At 49.1% G+C, this 17,461-nt stretch overlaps 2 protein-coding genes and 1 long non-coding RNA gene across 8 annotated transcripts in view; 2 read left to right on the top strand and 1 right to left on the bottom strand.

The window, feature by feature from the left end:
• Window positions 1–12: 12 nt before the first annotated feature.
• GRSF1 (G-rich RNA sequence binding factor 1) lies at window positions 13–11,581 on the bottom strand. 4 transcript variants are annotated; one of them, XM_027698493.1, is made up of 11 exons: window positions 11,494–11,581; window positions 10,060–10,171; window positions 8,490–8,627; window positions 5,303–5,458; window positions 4,852–4,992; window positions 3,885–4,014; window positions 2,003–2,154; window positions 1,761–1,888; window positions 1,328–1,463; window positions 1,036–1,119; window positions 13–260 (listed from the first exon to the last, which is right to left on the bottom strand). In XM_027698493.1, the coding sequence occupies exons 2-10, from the start codon at window positions 10,097–10,099 to the stop codon at window positions 1,061–1,063; spliced, it is 1,080 nt and encodes a 359-aa protein (XP_027554294.1). In that variant the 5' UTR covers window positions 10,100–10,171; window positions 11,494–11,581; the 3' UTR covers window positions 13–260; window positions 1,036–1,060. The 4 variants fall into 4 exon arrangements, with proteins under 4 accessions (XP_027554294.1, XP_027554293.1, XP_027554292.1 ...); XM_027698492.1 differs by lacking the exon at window positions 11,494–11,581 and adding an exon at window positions 11,078–11,295; XM_027698491.1 differs by lacking the exon at window positions 11,494–11,581 and adding an exon at window positions 10,527–10,811.
• On the top strand, window positions 6,998–10,055 carry LOC113974932. 2 transcript variants are annotated; one of them, XR_003536703.1, is made up of 3 exons: window positions 6,998–7,041; window positions 7,453–7,542; window positions 9,134–10,055. It is a non-coding gene; the product is annotated as an uncharacterized LOC113974932 (long non-coding RNA). The 2 variants fall into 2 exon arrangements; XR_003536702.1 differs by lacking the exon at window positions 6,998–7,041 and having other exon boundaries at window positions 7,091–7,542.
• MOB1B (MOB kinase activator 1B) overlaps window positions 10,946–17,461 on the top strand; it is a 22,667-nt gene continuing 16,151 nt past the window's right edge. Inside the window, exon 1 of one of the 2 annotated variants that reach the window (XM_027698498.1) lies at window positions 10,946–11,069. In XM_027698498.1, the coding sequence (XP_027554299.1) occupies window positions 11,056–11,069 (14 nt within the window). In that variant the 5' untranslated portion in view covers window positions 10,946–11,055. Of the gene's footprint in view, window positions 11,070–11,605; window positions 11,738–17,461 lie in introns of those variants that run through there. The other variant, XM_027698500.1, reaches the window with a different exon arrangement.

Raw genomic sequence — 17,461 nt, forward strand, 5'->3', positions numbered from 1 at the left:
TCACTCAGCTGCTGTCAGTTGTCAATCCTGGTGTTTATTAATGCACCGTTCTGCACCTGGAGCCCAGGACTGCTCCACCCATTGACCATTCCTGCAGTGCAGCTGCTGCTGCTTTTGTAACACTCCCCCCAGTCCAGCACATTTATTACATGCTCCTCTTACACAAGGCTAAGCTAGATCTTACAGTTTGTCCTCCTTGCTAAGCGCTGACACTTGTACCCGATCTTCACGCTCATACACAAGAAACGCGTTCACCCGGCCTGATAAAAGGAAGAGGAAAAACAAAAATCATTCTCTTGATGCAGGTTAGTGCTTTCCTTTCTCCCCCCTGCCCCACTGCACTTCATTCCCAGTTTAAATTTTATTCTATTAGAATAGTAGAGTTTGGCAGCAGTAAAGTACCACAGACTCGAGGTGGGACATGTCTGGGGGGGCTGCAGCACGTGCACAGGGGTGGCAGATGTTTAATTCCCTCAGTGCAGGGGCCAACAGGAGGGAGGTGCCAGGGAGGCTGCACAGGATGCAGGTGGGAGGTGGGTGCACATCCTGAACTTGCCCCAAGGGTGTATCCCGGGCCTGGATTACAAACCTGGGACTGAGAGGGAGAGCTGCCCTCCCTGCCTTGGGGAGCAGTGGCCACCACCTCCCACTTTCAGAAGGGAATTAGTGGAAAACATTGTCCAGCATCTTCCATCAAGGTCACATGAAACCCTGCCCCCTCCAAAAGGCCCATTACTGTTAAGCCACATCTGTGGAAAATGTTTAGCCACATTTCCTCTTCCTTGCCAGGGAATACAACCCCATCAGAGCTTTAAATGCTGCTCCTGCACCGTGGGACTGGCACCTGTGGAACCATGCAGGTGGGGGTGGGGGGGGTCCAGGCTGGACACCTGGTCTCAGGTTGGGGGGGTGTTTCCCTTCAGCCACCCCACACTTTACCCTTTGGGCTGGTTGAAATCTCAGTACCAGAGATGATAAGCCTGAGGCACACGTTGCTAAAAGAAGACCAGGAAGGACAGAGACAGATGCACTTACCAAATCTGAACCCGTGCCACTGTCACTAGCAGTTTTCCTTTGCCTTTGGATGCTCATTCAGGAATAAATCAACGGCACTGGACTCTGGAAAACATGTAAGAGGCACTTGCATGTGTTACATTTTCTTTTTTTTTGCTTTTCTCTGCAAAGCCCACAGCACACTGTGAACTTGGAAATCTATATTTAAGGCGATCCCTCTGCACAGGGTGTAACAACAGCTGGACAAACTGTGTCAAACTACCTGAGGCTTCAGTCCTGCGGTTGTAGGACCCACCCCCTTTTCCTGACTTACTCATCTGTGACCCCTCCTTCGCCATCGCCGCCACGGCGTCCTCGTGGCTCTCAAAATGCACCTCCACTTCTCCTGTGGCGTCTCCCTGGGAGTTGTATTCCACCAGGATCCTTGTGGGCCTCAGCGGAGCAAAAAACTGAAAAGAGAAAATCTGGTGAGAAAGAAACAGTAATCCAAGTGATGGGTATTAACACATCCCAGCAAAGCCTTAATCCCTTCTTATCCATGGAGGGGAGAGGATCCCTGTTGTGCCCCAGAGGCCTCAGCTGCCCCAGGCACCTGTACCCCACATTCCACCTGAAGCCACACAGCTCTGAGAACTAACACACACAAATAAATCAACAACCTGCAGTTGCTCCAGCTGTAACCATTAAGAGAGGGTTTGCACTGGGAATGACAGCCACCTTTCATCTGTAGTTTCACTGTAACTCACATTTATTATGTCTTGGGCAGTAGCTTGGGTAGGGAGACCCTTCATGCAGACACAGTGCCGTGCTGGTGATGAGGTGTTCCCAGGCTCTAAAACGCTCCTGGAGTTTTCTGTTTCTCCCCTGTACAATCCTGTGGAATGGAAGGAAAAACCAACATTAGTGCTTGCAGTTACCCCCTCCCTGCCATAAAAGTGGGGTGAAATGAAGGGGCCTTGAAGAACACCCACAACAGGGAGGGACTCACTGTTTTCTTCCTGGGCTCTCGTGCCTCTCCATCCCCTTTCTTCAGGGAGGGATTCATATTCTCTTCTCATTTTGGAGTAGGTCATCAACTGCTTGTCGTGGGACATGTGCCTTTGCATCTGGTGCTTTCTGCTTACATACACTTCTATATACCTGGAATGCAAAGGGGAAGAGCACGTGGCTCACCTGGCTCCCAGGGTCTGGATAAAGCACCTTCAGGATGCTTCCTGCCTCGGCTCTGCTCAGCTACTTGGGGTGAGAGCCCTGGCATGGGAAGATTCCGTGCTGAATGATTCATTCATTTAACTGTTTTTGCCTCGCTGCACTTCTGCAAACTGAATTTTCTAAAAACCCCGAATTAAAACCAACACCCAGCCCCAAAACAGCTCACGGAATGAGCAGACCAAGAAGATGCACAGAGTCACGGGAAATACTTCAGTGGAGCCCTGAGATTTCCTTATGGCTACGGAATTGATGGGATTGCACCAGCAGTGTTGTATCAGGCAACTTCCACAGCACTGAAGGAATAGTGTGGTGATGAAGGGAATATGCACAGCAAAGGGAGAGGGCTTTCCTCCCTTCCCAAAGCCAGAGTAGGGGAAGTAACCCCATGTATAGGCTGGCAGAGCTGACAGCTCAGCTGCCCCTCAGACCCCCACTCTGTACTGGGCACTGCTGGAGGCCAGTTCTGGATAAAACCAGGAAGAATGAATGGGAGCAACTGCAAGCAGCTTTGGAAACCCCTCCATTTCCTGGCTAATCACATGGAAATGCAGGTGTGTGAGCTCAGGTGGATGAGTCAGGTCAGCTCTCATTCCATCATGACAAAGGAAAAGCTAACAGTAGATTCAGAATTAATCTCTACTGGAGAGGAGGGAAGTCTGTTAATTAATTCAAGTAATTAATTAATTAATTTCTGCCTACAGAGCAGCTGTCTCCTTTTGAGGGGGAGGGGGCAAACCCAATGCATTCTGGGAAAAGGAAGCAAGGTATAAAAAGCAGGAAGTCAGGGGTGAGCAGGAGAAGAGGTAAGGATAAATCTTTTGTTATGTGGGGTGCAGATAAAGAGTTTTATAGATTACTGAAGTCAGAAAACTCAGCAGGGGGAAAACACTTTTGATTGTTTGAGTTTTCTTTCCTGAGCACAGTTCTGGGGATTTTTAAAACCTGTGCAGGTGTGGTGCTTAGGGACAGGATTTAGGGCTGGGCAGTGCTGTGGTTAATGTTTGGACACAATGATCTTAAAGGCCTTTTCAAACCTAAATGACACCTTTATGCTTGGAAAAAGTGGTCTGTGCTTCTGCTTGAGAGGAGAGAGGCTCTGGTGAGGTAAGTGTGTGGCACAGGGCTCAGTGCTCTGGAGTAAAATGGTGAACTTCCCAGGGAGGGAGGGCAGCCCATGGGGATCTCGTAACCAAAGAGGTGGGAGATAGTGTGGTGTTGGCCAGCAGTCTCCATTGGGAAGGGACTCAAGCCAGGTAACCTGTTCTTTGTCTGGTTACTGGGATGAAGGGAAGGGGGCTGGCTGACAGAACTGCCTGAAGCATGGAGGAACCTGGTGGAAATTTGGAGGGTCACGTGTTGGAAGGAGGCAGAGGAGCCCCGTGCACTTGGGGCTGGGCAGCCTGTGTCTATCCAGTGTTCCCCCCTCTGAATGCTGTCAGCCCTTTCTGCTGGGATGAGAAGGTCTTCAGGAACACCGAAAACACCTGAGACTCTTCTCCGAGAGGCCCCAGATTCCCCCAGACTACAAGAGCTGCAGGTGCCTCTGCTTTCCTTAATAGCACTGTGAGTGTGAGAAGAGCTGTTCCACCCGGCAGGAAGGGAATAAGGTGCTCCATAACATGTTCTTCTACCCCCTGGGACCCCAGGTAAGTACCCACCTATTTCCCATATACTCTTTGTGCCGTAACAGGGCTTTAGCTGCCATTTCAGGAGTTGCAAACTGCACAAAAGCTTCTCCTGTCTTTCTGTCTCCCCGATAAATGAAGGCTATGTCTGCTATTTTCAAACCTAGAGAGGGGAGAAGAGAAAGAGGCATTGACCTTGGCAGGAACTTGTGCTATAGCTCAGAAAGACTTCTTTTTTTTCCTTATTCTTCTGGTTTTTGACTGCCTAATCAGGCAGTTAAGTAGTTCTGAAACAACTGCTCATGCTGACCTAAGTATGTTCTTTAAATTCTGATTTATTTGTTTCAAGTTAGTTTTCACAGAAGGCTTAATTAAAAAAATTAAATCAACTTGAGGCTTCAAATAACTATGGAAATAAGTAAATCCAAGTTCTAGGCAATAAAGAGGTCCAGAGCACAAATATTCTTGAAATTTTCTCTCATTATTATGGTAGCTTTTCCCCTATCTCTTTAAAGCTCAGGTCAAATTCAGTGAGTTTCAGTTTCTGTGCTGTGTATCATCATCTTGGGGAGCCAGGAACCACCTGGACTGCTCTAGTAGTGAGTATGGGATACATGATCCAGCTATCCTGATCATGCAGCTGTGAACACCCACACTGCATTCACCTGGGCTGTAGCTACCATAGACCTCTTCCTCCTTCTCAGCTTTGCCCTGGTAGCAACCCAATGCCAGATCACAGCATATGGCTCCCTCTCCTTTTCTTCCCCTGGCCCCAAAACAGAGCGCTCCAGGAACTGATCCTGGGTTAGACATGCACAAAGTCAGAGGTACAGGGAAACTCTGCAGCCTGAGTGACTTCCAGGGGAACAGCAACTCCTTGTGGTGTTTAATGTGCTCAAGGCTGCACCTGCTTTGCTTTTATCCCTCAGGGGAACAACAAAGCATCAACTTAAGGCAGTAAATGCCTGGCCAACGAAGAGCGCAGAGCGGGCTGAGTTACCTGCGAAGAAATCCGCAATGTCCTCCTCGGTGGAGCTGAAGGGGAGGCCTCGGAGCAGCACCACTCCATCGTTCATGGCTTGGGACTCATCCCGCAGGCTCTGCATCAAGCCCTCCACATCACTGTCGTGGACTTCAAACACTGCAAGGAACGCAGGTAGGGAACGTTCTCCCTCATGGCAGCACTCCATGGGCATTCTCCTAAGGCAGCTTTCCCCCTCTGCAAAGCTCCATCCCATTTCTTCCCCCACCCCACGCTCTATGGTCCTGCCCCTTTGCTTTCCCTGCCCAGCCTTGGAAAATTTGGATCAATGATGCCTTACTAGCTGATCTGTTGCTCAGTTCCAAACCCTGCAGCTCTCCACGCCAGCCCACTTTATTATTAGTAATGAAGTTGCTCTTATTCACTTGGAAATTTTGTTCCAACGTAACTTGTGCTGTTCCAAACCCACCTTTCACGTAGCGTGGGCCCATGTACCTCAGGTGCTTTTCCAGGGCTCTCTGGACGTCTTCTTTGGACTCCAGCTCGATCAAGGCATCCCCCCTGCGCCTCCCATCCCTGTTTAAGAGGAAGTGCACCCCGTTCTCACCGTTCCGAATTCTACAGCCTGGAAATCGAGGAACAGACCACAGAGGAACATACAGAACTACATCAGACACAGGGGTCTCTTTATCCTGACTACAGCACACAGAGCTGATCCCATCCCAGCGCTGCAAAACAAAGAGTGGAACACACCTATTCCTAACCTTGAATCTGACTTCAAACCGCCTTAATTTAGTCTGGCAGGTGAGTAAGTAATTAAAAAACTTGGATCTGGCCTCTGGAAGGATGTGGTACTGTATTACAGTATGGGGGGATCAGCCCTGAAGAGGTATGCAAAAGCCTATGAATTAGAAAGCAACCCTGAAGTTTAAACCAATCAGTAAAAACACAGTCCAGTTTCTTAAAGAGAGGAGTTGAGGGAATAAAGCCAGCCATAATGGTCTGTAAAGGCATCACTTTGAATTGGATTGCCTTTGCTGTGGAGACACTAAAATGGGAAAGACTTGTACAACTGAACATAAAATGCCTTAAGGGTGAGCTTCTAGTTGTTGTCTGGCAGGTTAGAAATTCAATACTTGCTTTATATGCGCCAATTGTGGATATTTTTGCAGCAATAATAAAACCTCATCTTTCTCTGGCTAACGATCTCTAAATTTTCTTTCTGCTAGGTAATCACGAGCTACGGTTTCAAAGGCAGCAGAGAGGACAGTCAGCCAGGAAAATGAACACCCGTACTATCAAAGAAGGTAAGCACATCTTCCTCGGTGCACGAGAAGGGGAATCCTTGTGCCCTGACGAGGTAGACACTGTCAGTCTCTGCCTTGGGCGAACCGGGCTCCTGCTCTGAGAGGCGACCTTCCTGGGACGGAGCATCGGTGACCTGGCGCCGAGACACGAGAAACCCCCCCGAGTTAAGCGGCGGAAGGACGCGGGTTCCCGCGGGGGCAGGTGGCCGCCATTCCCGCGGGCTGTACCTGGCTGTAGGTGCGGAGCGCGGCGCGGAGCGGCCCCGGGCGGGGGGTGGGAGCGGGGCCGGTGCGGGCGGGCGGCGGGCGCAGCGCGGGCGGCAGCGCCAGGAGCCGGCCCAGCAGCAGCGCGGACAGACCGCGGCGGGCGGCGGCGGCCACGGCCATGCCGGGGAATCGCGGCTCCGCCTCCGCGACCTCCCTTCCCGGCAGGCGCCGCACGGGAACCGCGCGGGAAGCGCTTCCAGGTCACCCTCCGCTGCACCAGGGTGTCAGCATCCCCATCCAGCCTGGGCTTGGACGCTTCCAGGGATGGGGCAGCCACAGCTTCTCTGGGCAGTCTGTGCCAGGGCCTCACCGCCCTCATAGGGAAGAATTTCTTCCCAATATCCCATCTAATCCTACTGTCAGTGTGAAGGCGTTCCCCCTTGTCCTGTCACTCCAGGCCCTTGTAAATAGTCTCTCTCCATCTTTCTTGTAGCTCCTTCAGGTACTGGAAGGCCACAATTCGGTCACCCCAAAGCTTTCTCTTCTCCAGGCTGAACAATCCCAACTATCTCAGCCTTTCCTTACAGCAGAGCTGCTCCATCCCTCTGATCATCTTGGTGCCTCCTCTGGACTCGCTCCAACAGCTCCATGTCCTTCCTGTGTTGGTGCCCCAGAGCTGGATGCAGCATTCCAGGTGAGGTCTCACCAGGGCACAGCAGAGGGGCAGAATCCCCCCCTCCCCTGCTGCCCACGGTGTGGGATGAGCCAAGGACATGGTTGGTTTTCCAGGCTGCCAGTGCACGTGGCCAGGGCATGTCCAGCCTCTCACCCACCAGCACCCCCATTTGGAGTTTCTGTCATCAATAGCACTTTAATTTTTTTCTTTTAATCAAACTGTTCGTAAAGGAGAAAAAAACCCAAACCACAGCCTACTTGCAATATGAAGTTTTAAGTCAGGCTTCAGCATGACGAGGCTTTTACACGCCTTCCCTGCAGAGTTATTGTCTAAGAGAGCTGACTTTCTCCCCCTTGCTCCCTTCCCTGCTTGACAGTCTTAGAGGCCAGCACTGGCTGAACCTGTTGGCAAGAAACATTCCCCTTCCAGGTGATCTGGGAAAACAGTCCTGCTGTTGTTGCTGCATCTGAGAGATAAGGGGGAAAAAGCCAGCACCAGCTTCTTGTACACATGGTGAAGGTAGGTCGTGCTGAACCCAGAAAAAAAAAATAGCGTGAAGCCAAATGAGCAGGAAGAGAAAATGCAAGCCAAAAACCCAGACCCCAACAGTGGAGGAATGCAGGGAGGCTCCGCAGGCTCAAATCCAAGATATTCAGGCAGGCATCAGGCAGACAGAGGCTGTGCCAGCCTGGCACGTGAAGCCCAGTGTCAGGAAGATGGTGAGAGCTATGACAGCCAAGATATTCCTCTTTTTCTGACATCCTGCAGTTTTAGCCTTAGGATCAGCAAGGAAGGGTTGTAATCTCAAGCCATTGCAAGTTATCAACCTCAAAATACAATCTTGGGTTTTTCAGCACAAGTCTTTCATCTTGCTGTGGTGCCAACACGTTCTTTTATCAGAAGCCTTGAATGTTTCTTATCACCCTTTTGAAAATGTGAACAGGCTACTTCATGTCACCTCCTTGTTGCTGGCTTCTGCTTTTGTAAACTATTTCTTGTAACAAACTTTCACATGACAGACTATAACCCTGATAACAGCACAGCCTCTTGACAACAGCACTCTCAACCCTTCTGAATTTTCAAGGTAAATCATGCATTATGCACATTTTCAAAGGAATGTTGACCTTGGTGCTCAAGTGGTTCACATTCCAATTTTTTGTAGCCTACTTGTCAGGTTTCTCTTCAAAACCTTCTTTAAATCAGCAAGCAAACATTATAGGAGAAAAAAAATTAAGGTAACTATAGGAATGCATCTTGAGCACTTATCTGTATCTAGATTGGCTGTTGTGCTTTCAGTTTAATTGGATAAGCAGATCCCTGAATCTTAGGGACCAAGGGAATGTTATGTGCGTTCCTCTCTTGTGACCCAAGCAGGGTGCAAGGAAGAGTCTCTTGAAGGGATGCACATCTCCCACCCATTTTACCTTTGATTTATTTGCTTCCCAAGTACAGGAAAAAATACTCACTGATGCTTGCCTGGCAGCTTGTCAGGTTTGTGCAAGCTAGCTTTAGAGAGCATTGTGTTGCTGGGCATCCGTTGGCACTGAAGTTGCCCAGGAATCTCAGAGCTTCCTTAGTTACATGAGGAATCAAAGCCTCTGCACCTATGATAGGAAAGGAAAAGTCATCCTAGGACAAGAGAATTTGCATTTACTCACTCGACAGAACTGGTGCTGAATGAAGTCTACTTAGGAGAGGGAATCTGCCTCTGTAAAAATAGAAAATCTCAGGAGATGACTCCATACTCCTGTGGACCAAGAGGTTTAATTTATCTGCCTTGGGAGATGCCTTTTTTGATACTTCTTCAATCATGTTAAACAGGTTGTTTTTGAGAATAATTAATACCAGCTATTCTTTAGCCTGATCAGAGAGAAAATGAAAATGTTCGGAGGTGATACTAAAACAGGTGCTTATCTTGTATTGGGAAACAGTCCTTATCCCTCTGTGTAATTTATCGTCGGGAAAAATTGACCTTATGTTCTGTTGTGGTATTTTCTGAAATTATTCATATTTATTTATATACTGTATTATTTGCATTTCAAAACAAAACGTTGTTTCCTTTTTGCCCCTGTCCCATGTTTTGTGATCTTAATTTCTGAGCTTCTTTCAGCTGGAACGTTCCGTGTTAACCCGGCTGCGCCGAAAAGCTGGAAACTTCAGCTCGGGACCCAAGCGCTTTGTCAGCTGGAGGGCCCTTTCAGAGGAATTCTTTGAGCTGTGCAGCGTAATGGATAAACCGAAACGACAGACGTGGGGCCACGGGAGCGCTGGCTGTGCCTTCCCCGGAGCAGCGGAGCGGTTCGACTCTTGCGTAAGCCTGCGCGCGCTGCCAGCCCCTCGGGTTGTCTGAAGGGAGCCCTTCATGTGACCCTCAGCCATCCCAAACGGACCGATGTTAATGTGAGACATAAAACCTTACTCGTTACGTAACCGTTTCTCCCGGCCAAGTATTCCCTACTGCAAGTAAACAAACATTTTTAATTTTAACTTGCCGCTAAAATGAAACATTCTGTGGGTAGAAGGAAGCGCATGGGCGGGAGCGGGGAACGTGGGTTATTCGTGTCCCAACGTGAATGTGCCAGAAAGATCAGTGATGTATTTTCGTTTGATTAACGTGGCTGATTTAGTCTGACAGCATCTGTTAAAAAGACCCATTTCATGCTTTTGCTAATACAGCCAAAAGGAAAATTTTGCAATCATGGTGAAATGCTTTTTAATTACACCTTTGGTGCCTGGTGAAACACTGAATTTTAAAGGTGTCCTAAAAACAGTAGTGTAATTTTAATTTACTTAGAAATGCACTGACCTGGCATTCTGACTTAGTCTGAAGGACAGAGCCAGAAAGTAGAAAATGCAGTTTCAGCATTTAAAAACGTGAGAGAAGCAGATGACTGTCAGTGTGGCCACGTAAGGCATTATAGCTGAAACCTCTGATGTGCCATATGGAACCTTACTGTTTTGTGGGACTGTAGGTTGTTTTGATGTAGAGAATTTGCCTGATAAATCTGAAAGTCATGAGGTTTTCCTCTGGCCTACCTGCAGCAGCGTGAGGTTTTTGGGGTTGCTGAATCCCCATGGGGCAGGAGGGAATCTCAGGGGGTTGTGTAGCCTGTCCTGTGTTCTCTTCAAAATCCGGCTTCTTACTGACCTAAACAGAGGCAGATTTTTGTGTGAAATTACACCCTGGGATTGTAATTTCTGCCATAAAAAGAGCTGGGATGTGATTAAATCTGCCTGGCAAGGCTTATTTAGAAAAACTGGACTTGTTTTACCTCAGCAGTTTGCAGCTGCCCATAGCGTCACCTCTGAGGTGTGGCCTTCCTTAGCTGACTGCTCACCCGCACCAGCCCGGTTACTAATTGCTCGCAAATCACATATTAGAAATATCAGAATCCATTTTGACGACTTTGTTTAAAAAAAAGGGTTGCGTGACGGGAGCAGAAACGCTGGTTAAGACCTTCCTCTTATTTTTCCGAGCGTGATGGTGACCTGTGGGCTGGTACCTGAACTTCTTTGTCCTGAGGGCAAGAGGGGGAGGCCTGTGGGGACGAGGGGGGCTCCGGAGGTGCAGGGGGTGCCTGTTTCCAGGGAAATGTCTGAGGGTGGACACACGGCCGTCTCTGAGGAGAAGGCCGGCTATGGAGGGGCAGGGGGTCTCCCCGTTTCCAGGGAATTGTCTAGGAGGGCACACATGGGTGTCTCTGAGGGGGCGGCGGGCGGGATCACCCCGAGGGGTATCGCCGTGCCCGGGGCCAAGAAGGGCCGCCTGAGGGGGATCACCGTGCCCGGGGCCAAGAGGGGCCGCCTGAGGGGCAGCCCCGGTGCCGTGAGGGAAGCGGGAGGAGCTGTAGCCCCGCGGCCGCAGCCGTGAGGGGAGGCGGCGGCGCGGGGGCCGCTGGGGGCGATGGCGGCCGGGCGGGCCGTGTCCCCGCCCCGCGGCTCTCTCCCCGCACCCGCCCGCCCTGCGCTGCCATTGGGAGCCGAGCCGCGCCGAGCCCAGGCAGCCGCCGGTCCCGCTCCGCCGCCGTCGCCATGAGCTTCTTGTTGTGAGTACCCGCGGGGCGTGTGTGGGGGGGGTCCTTTCCTCTTCCCTCTGCCCCGTCCCGCCGGCCAGGGCAGAGCAGGGCAGCCCGGCGAGAAGGACGCGGCCGCCGCCCGCCCTCTTGCCCGCCGCTCCCCGCCGGCCTGGCGGCCGCGCTCCGTCCCGCTCGCCGCTCTCTCCCTTTGTGCCCCGGTCCCCCGGGGGGCCCCGGCAGCAGCCGCTCCCCTCAGCCGGCGGGGAGCGCGGGGGGGCGGCCGCCGCTGCGCCGCGAGGGCGTTTGGAGGGCGGGCGAGCCGGGCTTCCCCTTCCCGCACGGCTTCCCTTCCCGCGGGGACACGGGTTCGGGACCGTCCGCGGATCCGCCGGGGCACCTCCCCGGTGAGCGCCGTGCTGGGCGGGCGAGAGCGGGGTCTGGGTAGAACGCCCACCCGAAGGGTCTCCCCCCCGGGTTTTATGATGTTTCCGTAACGTTTTCCTCCTTCCCGGCGGGCAGAAGTTGGTGCGGTAGCGTTGCGTGCCCCAGCTGAGTTAGGAGCGGCTGGAGCGTGGAAGTGAATCCCGGGGCAGGTGATGGGGCAGGTGGGGCTCCCCGGTGGCCTGAGCCCCGCCAGGGACCCGGCCGAGCTTTACTGCGGCATAAAAGAGCTCCCTTAGGAATCGGTGGCAGTCCAGGTGTGCACAGAACCCCGCACTTCGCAATTTTGCTTCGTGGGCAGCAACCGAATGAACTTTGGTCCCTCCCCTTGGGAACAAAGACGAGGTACTTTGTGACAATTAACATAAACCGGTTCAGTGACCTATTAATTAAGGCGGAGATGCGCTCTAGGGAAAGAAGGGAGACCCAGGCAGCTGAAAAAGGCGCCCTGGCAGAGCCGAGCTCCATTAAGGCCTTGGCCCCGCTGAGCGTTCCCAGTTCTGTGCGAGCAGTTAGTGGGACCGTGTCCGTAATATCTGGCAGTTGTTGGAGGCTTACACTGATAACCAGCAGATGTAAATGTAGCCTGCTTTTAGAGAGGAGACTTTATCTCCGAGCTGGAGCGTTCTAGTGAGTTGTGTTCTCATGGAGACCAATAACCCCGGTGCCGGCTTCCTCCTCAATCCCTGCCTTGCGTTTATCTTTTGACTCTGCCGCACCAAACCCGCTCCATGCCCCCAGAGAGGTTTTGAAAGACACCTCTCAGCTGTGAGCAGGAGGTGGGTACAGATGATTGTCCATGGATTCAGGCGTTGTGCTAATGAGAAGCCCAGCTGTCCCCCTCCTTCATAATTCTCAGCTGCCACGGTGAAGAAGGGGGGACAGGATTTCGAGTGTCCTGGGAGTCTGGTTTGCAAATTAGAGAGCCTCCCTCTCCGTGGCATTTGGCTAACTGGGAATGGAAAAGCATGAAACCCTCCACCCTCTGTCACAGGCAATAATGAGATGCTTGTTTCTTTTTCCAGACCCTTCTGAAACCTAGGAAAGAAAACCTTTACCCCCACCTCCATTGTTCCAAGTGATCCTTCTGCATGAAGTATAGAAATGGAAACTGGAGTTGCTGCATGGCAAAGCCAGAAATGTTGGGAAAGCTGCCTCAGCTGCTTTTGGCAGAGTGCTGTAGACAGCACCTAATTTGCTCATCTGCAGCGTAGAAATGGATTTTTAAAAAAAAAATAAATCCAAAATATGCCTGGTAGGCCTCAGGGAGACCAGGGAAACTTTCTGTGTTACCGGCAGGGAGTTATGCTTTTTTTGTTTGGTTGGGTTTTTTTAAGTATGCAAAAAGTTAGCATCACCTTATCAAGTTAAAATTCGAGTTTGACAAAGAGTTATTCCAAGACAGTGGTTGGATATCCTTACACTTTCTGCAGGCTTAGCACTGCAGACTTGCATTTTGAACTGCAACTCCCCCCCACGTGCACAGCACTTGTAACAGAGTTTTTCACGGTACTTTTTCACGGAGGGTTTTCGTGGTGTGGAGGTGCCAGAGGTGTTTTCTCTGTGTGTCAGCGGCTCTGCTGTCCTTTCGTGAGCTGACTCATGCTTTGGAACTCGCAGCAAAGACACGCTGAGACTGGGGAGGTTTTCCCAACCTGCCGTGCAGGTTTATCACCAGGGGCTTGGCTGGAGCTTGTCAGTCTGACACTCAGCACGATGCCAAGAACCGTGTTCTCCTGCAGACTCGCTGGTTGTCAAATAACAGGGCGATTGTGCCGGGATAACACAGGGTGCCGGGGGCCCCCCTTGTCCGCTGGCAAATCCGGGGCTATTCTTCCCTGTTGCTATGGCCAGTGACAGATAGAGCTGCATGGGGGGGAAGGAAAATCAAGGGGAACCATTGTCTTCCCTCGTTATGGGGAACATTATAAAAAGACTGTCTTGTGAGGCGAGTCACTGAATTAATACAACTCGGTTTTGACAGCAATTGTTATTTTCAGTGCCGCTGTTTTCTCTCCCTGATCCGCTTCTTCCTTTCTGAAAAGACTTTATAAACCCCTCCGATGGTTGAATAAGGTCGTCCCAAATCTTTAAAAAGGGTTTAAAAATGGGAGTTGGGCTAGAAAATATCTTCAGTTCCAAAAAAACTCTGCTTGGTAAGTTCTCTCTAAAAGGAAATTACAGCATAGTTGCAGGTACTTCAGCTTACGTCTCCAAGGAAAAAAATTAAAGATAGTTCTGGTGGGCGTGCCATCTGGTGACATGCCTGTGTTATTCTCTGCTGGCAAAACTTACATAAAAAAGAAGCTAGATGAAAACCAATTTTTTATGGAAGAGTTTTATTATTGAAGTTGTCTCTTAAAAAAAAATTGAAAAATCCATCTTTATGTTAGTGAATCCCTCTCAGAAGATTCCAGCACAGTTTTTTTTAAAAATGAGGTTTGTTTATGTAGTTGTTGCCTGATGAGTCTGGGAAAGACTAGGAGCTGCTGGAGCAGCAAGTGGGGGTGAGGGCTGTTGTTGGGGGCACATATGTTTGTGAGTGAAGGCCAACTTGTAAACCAAACTGGGGGACAAAATGAGTTCTCCCTTGTCTGGCTTGTTCTGCAGCACAGTGGAGCCTGGCAGCTGCTTCTCATGCTGCACATGGGTTAATTTTTTTTTTTTAATTAAATTAAAATCACACTTTGTTTGTAAATATACGTGCAGGAGATATAGCGAGACGTTACTTTTTTTTCCCCCCTTACCTCTCTTGCAGAATAATCCCAAAATCTGAGCTGATGTGTTTGTTTCCAGATTGACAAGGAGTGTGACCTTCCCGATTCTCCAGGCTGCTCCTGCTCTTGGAGAGCATCAGAGCTGTTTGTTGTTGTCCCTTCCTCAGCTTCCTGAGATGCTGAGTTGCTGCTGAGTTGTCTGGGAAATAGAGCAGACATCCAGATATTTATTTCCCTGTGTTTTAATACACTAGTTTGCTTCACTTTCAGCTTCATGAGTGTAATACTACTGTAAGAACTGGGAAAGGACTCTCCACATGGGAATGTGTTCCCATAAAATCACTTCTAAATGCTCTTAGATACTGCCTTCTCAGATAGAAACATTTGGAATGAAAAAAAAAATAAAGGCATAGGAAGAAAGCCATTGTTCAGTGTGAAAGTTGTGTTTACTACAACGCTGTGATGTCCGGTCTTAATTGCTTCCTAATTGTTTGCTTTAATGTCTCGATTGTTTTCCCTTGTTTGTCCTTTCCTCTCCGTGTTTGCAGTGTAAGTGAACCTATGCCATTAGCTGTTCACAGGGAGTCGTGGTGGAACGATGATCATTTTCGGGAGAGGGTTTGTGTGCTGGAAAGTGGCTTTTTCATTTTTTGTCAGTTTTTCATTTTTTATCAGTTACCTTCGGCACCTTTTCATTTTCGGCCAGGGTTTCGGGTTTGGATTTAGGACCCCTTCATGGCAACAGCCCAGGGCTCACAGTTCCATCTCGTGCTGTCCTGAAAGATGCACAGTCTGGTTTTATCCTGTTTGAAAAAGGACAAAATATTAGGAGTGCTTGTCCACCACCGAGGGGTGGCTGGAGGGATGCAGAAAGGCTGACAGAATGAAGCCGCTTGTTTTCCTTAGGGAAGTAAATGGCTCCATTAAATCGGGCCACTTTAAGTCTTCCCTCCTAAGCACTAAGGCAGATCTTGCTGCCAGAGCCATCAATAAGCCTTTGACCCACAAATCAACCCAAACCGCAGGATATGCTTTGCGATGCTTTTGGCATTTGTAAACTGAGCCACTTCCTATTAGAGCTGAGCTACAATGAACTTGCTGTTTGGGTTTTGTCCCTTTTTTTTTTTTTCTTAAATTTAAAATACACAGAGAGCGAGGTGGTGGGTTATAAACTCAGCTGCTGTAAAATCTGTTTTCAGCTACAACCGACTTGGAAAAAACATCTCTAGCCTTTAAGTTTCATGACATGGGATTATCAGGATCCAGTGCTTTGCTTTGTCATCTGTCTGTGTTGCCTTTCTAAAAGTGGCATTTCCTTCCCTTTTGCTTTCCTGGCACCCCTGTGGCATTAATGTGATGTTGGCTGGCAGGGTTGTGACCTCACCTCAATGCTGTGATGGACACCCTTGTACCGGTGTGAAGGACCTTGTGAAGGAATGCAGAGCTGACTGATGTTGAAAGCATTCGGGGGGGGGAAAAAGTGGGGAAAAGTCCCTTGTGAAGTCTCTACAACACACGTAAGGACAAGAAAATTGTTCTTCTCCAAGTATTCAGGAAGACATCTGTTGCGTTTACCTCTTCTGAGAGGAAATACACTGAATTTTAAAACTGAGCAGGGTGCTCTAAAGTCCCCTCCAGAGTTATATCCTGAGCGGCTTATCCAAAAGCCACGTGCGTGCAGCTTTTCTGGATCAGTTTAAAGCAGCTCATAAAGGAGTAACCACAAAGTTAATTTTATGATTTCCTCTAATAATTTCCCAGGGCCAGCGTGGTGGTTAAGTCCGCATGTGGATCTCTCAGATGCTTTCCCGGGGCGCTGCTGCTTGGGGTCAGTATTTTGGGGAGGGGATTGGAAAGAAGGGAATGGGGAGCTGAGGGTTTGCAGGTTATTTGTTTGAAATAACTTGTAATGTCTCAGTTGGCTTGGTAGGCATGTGCCTTCCAGGGCCTGACACCCTGTTTTGTGCAGAGTAGTACGACGACGTGTGTGGTGCATCCCAGGCGTGTTCCTTTTCATTCAAGGCTTTGCTTCCCAATTCAAATCCTGAGCCTGAGTCAGCAGACAGTCATTTCACGTGGATGAGATGGGATTTTTTTGTGTGCCAGCCCCCCACTGTGGATTCATGAAGGTAACTGTAGTTTTTGCCTCGCAAATACATTTTGATACTTCTAAAAGCAGCCCTGTGATCCTGCCCATATTTCAGTTGAGTTTTAGTTGAAGCTTGTTTTTTTTTTTTTCACGTTTGGTTTTTTTTTTTGTTTTTTTTTTCTTGTTGTTGTTGTCTGTCCTTGCACCACTTCATCTTCCAGTGTGGTCACTTGCCTCCAGAGTTGTGTCCTCCAGAGATGCGAGCGCTCCTGACGCACAAAATCTTAATCCCTTCCTCAGCGAAGGAGAACATCTTGCAGATAAGGACTTGTAATGCCTGGATTTGTTGTCTTTATCACAAGTGTAATTCCTTTCTTTGTGACAAAGAGAACAAATGAGCTTAAGTGAGCTTTGGTAAATTCCTCTTTTGCTAAAAATTGAGACGACTCATTCTCGATACCGAAATAATTTCCACACAGATAATCATTGGGTGGGTTCCTTATGCTGACTTAAGTGAAATTATCCATGTTTTGTTTTGGTAGCTGGTATTTTAATTGTGTTTTTACCCACTTGAGTAGCACAGCCCTGGTTCTGCTTGAATGGATTAATTGTTTCAGGGACTTGCTGAGTGTTCTGGATCCGGGAATCAAAATGGCATTACTGTGTTTTATACTTTATGGCCACGAAATACTGCTTTTTCTAACACTGCAGTGTAGCTTTTAGAAATAAAACCCAAGTGTCTCTAATGTCCTATTATTAACTTTTGTGGTTGACAACTCTTCTTAAAATTTCTTGCTGCAATGGGAGTGAAAAAAAAAGGGAGGAAAATCTATATTTAAGCTCATAGAACAGTTAAACTAACTTTCTACTCAACTGGCAAATGCACAAGCTGAAATAATTTCAAAAGAAATGTCCTCCTGAGTATGTAGTAGGAGCTGTCATTCCCCCTCAGATGCTTCAGGCAGGTGGGTTTTCCTGATAGGATACTTTGCAAGAGATAAGCAGATTTTCCTTGAGGTGGTTACATGCAGCACATACAAGATTGTATTAAATATGGGGGATATGTGAGAAATACTTGGGGGTGAGCTAATGCAGCGTATTTTTGGAAAGCTGTTGGATTATTCATTGCTGCCTCCTGTCCATTCCTTCTTCCTGTTGTTCTCTGTGTTATTTCT

Source organism: Neopelma chrysocephalum, unplaced genomic scaffold, assembly GCF_003984885.1.
Source record: "Neopelma chrysocephalum unplaced genomic scaffold, ASM398488v2 Primary Assembly neopelma1_128, whole genome shotgun sequence".
In the NCBI taxonomy this organism is placed as follows: domain Eukaryota; kingdom Metazoa; phylum Chordata; class Aves; order Passeriformes; family Pipridae; genus Neopelma; species Neopelma chrysocephalum.

Coding starts and splice junctions, on each gene's coding strand:
- GRSF1 (XM_027698490.1), bottom strand. CDS start 6,527: ATGGCCGTGGCCGCCGCCGCCCGCCGCGGTCTGTCCGCGCTGCTGCTG. Junction 6,275..6,368: donor CGCTCCGCACCTACAGCCAG/GTACAGCCCGCG, acceptor TCTCGGCGCCAG/GTCACCGATGCTCCGTCCCA. Junction 1,120..1,327: donor GAAGGAGGGGTCACAGATGA/GTAAGTCAGGAA, acceptor CATGTTTTCCAG/AGTCCAGTGCCGTTGATTTA.